The sequence below is a fragment of the Lactuca sativa genome, chromosome 1 (genome assembly GCF_002870075.4).
Source record: "Lactuca sativa cultivar Salinas chromosome 1, Lsat_Salinas_v11, whole genome shotgun sequence".
In the NCBI taxonomy this organism is placed as follows: Eukaryota; Viridiplantae; Streptophyta; class Magnoliopsida; order Asterales; family Asteraceae; genus Lactuca; species Lactuca sativa.
Window position 1 is genome coordinate 115,232,385 of NC_056623.2, and position 5,051 is coordinate 115,237,435.

The 5,051-nt window shown below is 33.0% G+C and overlaps 1 protein-coding gene across 1 annotated transcript; it reads left to right on the forward strand.

The window, feature by feature from the left end:
* Nucleotides 1-513: 513 nt before the first annotated feature.
* On the forward strand, nucleotides 514-2,041 carry LOC111921885 (protein FAR1-RELATED SEQUENCE 7-like). Its single transcript, XM_023917456.1, has 4 exons — nucleotides 514-970; nucleotides 1,058-1,134; nucleotides 1,351-1,884; nucleotides 2,012-2,041. Exons 1-4 carry the CDS (start codon nucleotides 514-516, stop codon nucleotides 2,039-2,041), a joined length of 1,098 nt encoding a protein of 365 aa, XP_023773224.1.
* Nucleotides 2,042-5,051: the final 3,010 nt, after the last annotated feature.

Sequence of the window (5,051 nt, forward strand, 5' to 3'; positions counted from 1 at the left end):
TAGAGAAGTTAGAATCGGCTGCAAAGCAATGCTTCGAATTTCAAAAAGGAAGGATGGGAAATGGTTTGTGGACTTGTTTGATGACACACACAATCACGAACTGAGCATCACACCAACGAAGGTGATGAAGCATCGGTCTCATTCGAAGTTCCACCACACAATGGAATGTAAATCTCTCATAGTGCAACTTAATCAATCAGGGTTGAAACCTTCTCAAATTAAAAAAGCTATTAAGGCAATGAAAACCTCAAATGAAGTTGATGTAACTTCAAAACAATGCGTTGATGTATTATCTGAGCAATGAAGACACAACAGAGGAAGAGAGTTCTATGGACTAATAAAACATCTACAAGATAAAGCATTGGTGGATAATGATCAGTATTTCGTTATGGATTTGTGTAGTGACGGGTGTCCTAAAATTTTTTTTGGGCTGATGGAAGATCAAGAGACGATTTTAGTACATTTGGAGATGTTGTTGTGTTTGATGTCACTTATATGACAAATAAATTCAAGATGGCTTTTGCTCCATTTACTGGGGTGAACCATCATGGACAATCTATACTTTTTGGTGGAGCGTTGCTAGAAAACGAAAAGGAAGAAACTTTTGTATGGTTGTTTGAGCATTTCTTAAAATATATGTTTAGCAAGTATCCGAAGGCTATTATTACTGATCAAGACAAAGCTATGGGTAATGCAATAAAAAAAGTGTTTCCAAATGCTCGACATCGCTTTTGTGCATGGCATATAAAAAAGCATGAATTGGAGCACCTTCGACCGTATGTTGCCCTTTTTAGTGATTTTCAAGAATCATATAAAGAATGCTTAATGAGTGACACAATTGAAGAATTTGAAACAAGGTGGGAAGTTATACGTGATAAGTATAAACTTGAAAACAATTGTTGGATAACTGATATGTATAACCAACGAGTACATTGGGCTAAAGCCTTATTAAAGGATATTTTCTTGGTCGGTATGTCAACAAGTGGACGAAGTGAGAGTATTAATTCATTTTTTGATGATTTTCTTAACTCAAGTACCATGTTGAATGATTTTTTAGTACAATATGACAAAGCAATTGCTTCACGAAGGGCCGCCGAAGAAGATGAAGATTTCAAGACTATGAACTCGAGGCCGGTTCTTTCCTATATATATATATATATATATATATATATATATATATATCCAATTGAAGCAAAAGCAGGTGATTGTTATACTAGAAAGGTATTTGAGATTTTCAAAAAAGAATGGATGGAAGCTACTAGCAATTTAACACATGAGACTATAAGCAAAAGTATAGAAGAAATCAAGTATCGAGTTGGAAAATTAGACATTGACAAAAAATATTGGCAGATTGTTACCTTTTGTTTGTCAAATAAGATACATGTCACATGTTCTTGTGCTAAGTATGAGACATGTGGGATTTTATGCAAACATAGCTTATACGTGATGAAGAAAAGGCATGTTGATACACTTCCGAGTCATTACATTTTACCTCGATGGACCCTTAATGCTAGGTACAAGGTGGGTAAGCGTAGCATCAGACTCGAAGAAATGAATAACGAAAACGGGGTTAGTGATTACACTTTATGTTGTGTTCGTTCAAATTTTAATAAAGTAATTGAACAAGTAAAAGACCCCCCTTCAAAAATAGAAAATGTCAATAACGTATTGATAAAGCTCTTACAAGATCAAGCAATACGGAAAAAACCTTTACCAGTTGAGAACATATCTCAAGGTTCTTATGTGAGAATGTCACAAGTCGATATGACACCTCAGCTATTTGTCCGGGATCCTCTTGCTCCAACTAACATGAAAGGACGTCCTAAAATTGCTAGTAGAATTAATTCTTCTTTAGAAGTGCCAAAAAACGAAGATGCTCTTATTGTCAAGGATTAGGTCATTATGCTACTAGTTACTCTAAAAGAAAGGTACATATAGTAATAACTTACTTTGTCATGATTTTGCAGTTCTTATATTTATATAATAATCTATTTATATTTTTATGTATCAGGTGGATGAATCGTTGGAAGAGAAACAATGATAGGATATGTAGTTGCTATGATTTTGTCTGATTCTCCTCTTTTTTCTAGCTTAGGTTAACTGTCCTTTTTTTTTCTAGTTTTAAATAATTGTCCTTTTTCCAGTTTTGGACATTAATCGTGTACGTTGCTGTTTTGGAATGAAAATTTTGAATGGTTACTGCTATTATGTGTAAAAAAAAGTACGGCGGCATAAGGTGTAAAAATGAAAGTATGATAGTATTATGTCTAAAAAATGAAAGTACGATGCTATTATGTGTAAAAAATGAAACGGGGTATTATGTGTAAAAAGTGAGAGTACGATACCACTATGTGTGGAAAACGAAAGTATGGGGGTATTATGTGTAAAAAACGGAAGTAAGGGGTTATTGTGTGTAAAAACTGAAATTATGATGTTATTATGTGTAGCAAACAAAAGTATGGGGGTAATATGTGTAAAAAATGAACGTGCGATGTAATTATATGTAAAAATGAAAGTAGGGGGTATTATGTGTAAAAAAAGGAAGTATGGGGGTATTATGTGTAAAAACTGAAAGTATGATGTTATTATGTATAGAAAACAAAAGTATGGGGGTATTATGTGTAAAAAAATGAAAGTATGATACTATTATATGTAGAAAATGAAAGTATGGGGGTATTACGTGTAAAAAATGAAATTACGATGCAATTATGTGTAAAAAATAGAAGTGCATGGATATTATGTGTAAAAACTGAAAGTACGATGTTATAATGTGTAAAAAAAGGAAGTACGGGGGTATTATGTGTAAAAAATGAAAGTACGCGGATGTTATGTGTAAAAACTGAAAGTACGATGCTATTATGTGTATAAAATGAAATGACAATGCTATTGTTGAAAGTATTATTTTGTTAATAAGAAGATTGGTTCAAGTACATATTACAAACTGAAACAAAAAATGCCAAAAATATGACAACACCATATATAAAGTTACTAAATCCTTACAACTAATGACAATAAACTTCTAAATCTACCAAACAAGAGTGATGAACATTAGACCCAATGATGACTATTTTCCCTTTTTACCCTTCCTGCCTCGGGTTTCATAGTAGCCCCCAAATTACCCCTGTTGCCCCTCTTGCTCATTGGTAAGGACTGTTTTCCCTTTTTACCCTTCCTCTTGAACTAATAGATTATCTACCACAATGATGACATGCAAAAAAAAAATCAATGAGGTTTTGAGAAAATTGCAACCTTCATATGTAAATTACTGGAGCAACTTATATCCACATAGAAGCCATTCATTAAGACCAACAATATAGCTAAATGTTAGCAATAAAATCTTTGTATGATAATTCCTTAAAATACAATAATCATGGTAAACTGTCCAACTCGTCTTTTACTAAAATGTCAAACTTCTTTGCCTCTTCAAATAGCTTTCTCCTTGCATCTGGATTTCTATCCATCTGATATGTATCAACAAAAATCTTCAAAAGACATGAATGCCCTTACAAGTGTTTTTTGATAAAGAAAATGATTACTTATCGGAGCTAGACAAGGATTGCAATATGTCATGACTTTAATATATTTGCACTAAGATCCTTAATAAGTTGTTTCCACCCTTGATACAATGTGTCATCCACTTCCCAATTCCACCATAATTGTGATCCAATTACTGTCTTTCTCTATCCTACCCAATCCTACATAATGCCAAAATGTATTAGCAACATAAAAAAGAGTAAAAGGAAATGAAGAGGCTGAAAGAGTACCTGCAACAGGAATGCTGGCATTTATAAAGTGAAAGAATTCTCACTTTCCTTAACTGAAATAGAGAAAGCCCATGTTTTCTAAAGGGAGAATTGACACACAAATAGAAAATTTTGTATCAATTGTCGCAGATGATAATTGATGACTTCAATCGATGAAGGTAATTGACCCTTGAAATTTCAATTGACGATTACAGATTTCAACTGATACCTGATCGATGCAAATAGAACAAGAATCAAAGGGAAAAGTCAGAAAGCTTCACAATTGAATCATTCCCCAACCATCTGTAGTCCTCTTTCGCCAAAATTATTACATTTCTTCAATTCAGATCATCTCGTCGTTACTGATCTGGTAGATCGAAACCACAAATCAGAAAAAAAAAAAGATTTTAGGTTAGGAAGGAAGTTTGTTAATTGAGGTTTATGTTAAATTGACAATCAATGAAATTTCACAAATTCAAAAAAGGCACCTTTTCCGGCGACTTCCGACTGAGCGTCGTCATTTCCCTCTCTAGTGGTCAGCGCTGCCGCCATCGACGACCACACAACAACACAGTGGGATTGAGAACCCATGTATGCTCGGTTTATGCCATGTGCATCTATTTTTCTTTCAACCAAATGACCTCAAATTGTGTTTCCTACTTCGAATTCGCTCCCATCTCCTCGTCTCAGCTCCTCCATCGTCACTTCTGATTTTTATGACCGCACACACCCGAACATGGTGTTTGTTTTGTCCCCCCCCCCCCCCCCCCCCCCCCCCCAAATTTGGGGTTTTAATTACAAAGCAGAACGATGTCGTTTATAAGGATTTGTAGGCAAGCGCTTGTATAGGGCTATAATGTATATTCTCTATGTCCTTTATATATATATATATATATATATATATATATATATATATATATATATATATATATATATATATATATATATATATATATATATATATATATATTAGCCGTTTACTCGCGCCAAACGACGGGTGCAAATAGCTTGTATAGGGCTGTAATGTATATTCCCTATGTCATATATATATATATATATATATATATATATATATATATATATATATATATATATATATATATATATATATATATATATATATATATATATATATATATATATATATATACTTCTAGGCGATGTAGCCGAATTGGAGCTATTAGTTTTATTTCAACGAATATTTTTGAAGCACTATGTCCTCTTCGTTGAAAACACTGAGTATTTTTATTTGATTATTGTTAACCCAAATAAATTTAGTCACTTATTAATATACATTTTCTTACTAAT

Excerpts from the sequence above, each read along its gene's own strand:
- LOC111921885 (XM_023917456.1), top strand. The coding sequence starts at position 514 with ATGGCTTTTGCTCCATTTACTGGGGTGAACCATCATGGACAATCTATA. Across the intron at positions 971-1,057 it reads AAAGGATATTTTCTTGGTCG|TACAATATGACAAAGCAATT; the intron begins GTATGTCAACAA and ends ATGATTTTTTAG. Across the intron at positions 1,135-1,350 it reads AGACTATGAACTCGAGGCCG|ATTGTTACCTTTTGTTTGTC; the intron begins GTTCTTTCCTAT and ends AAATATTGGCAG.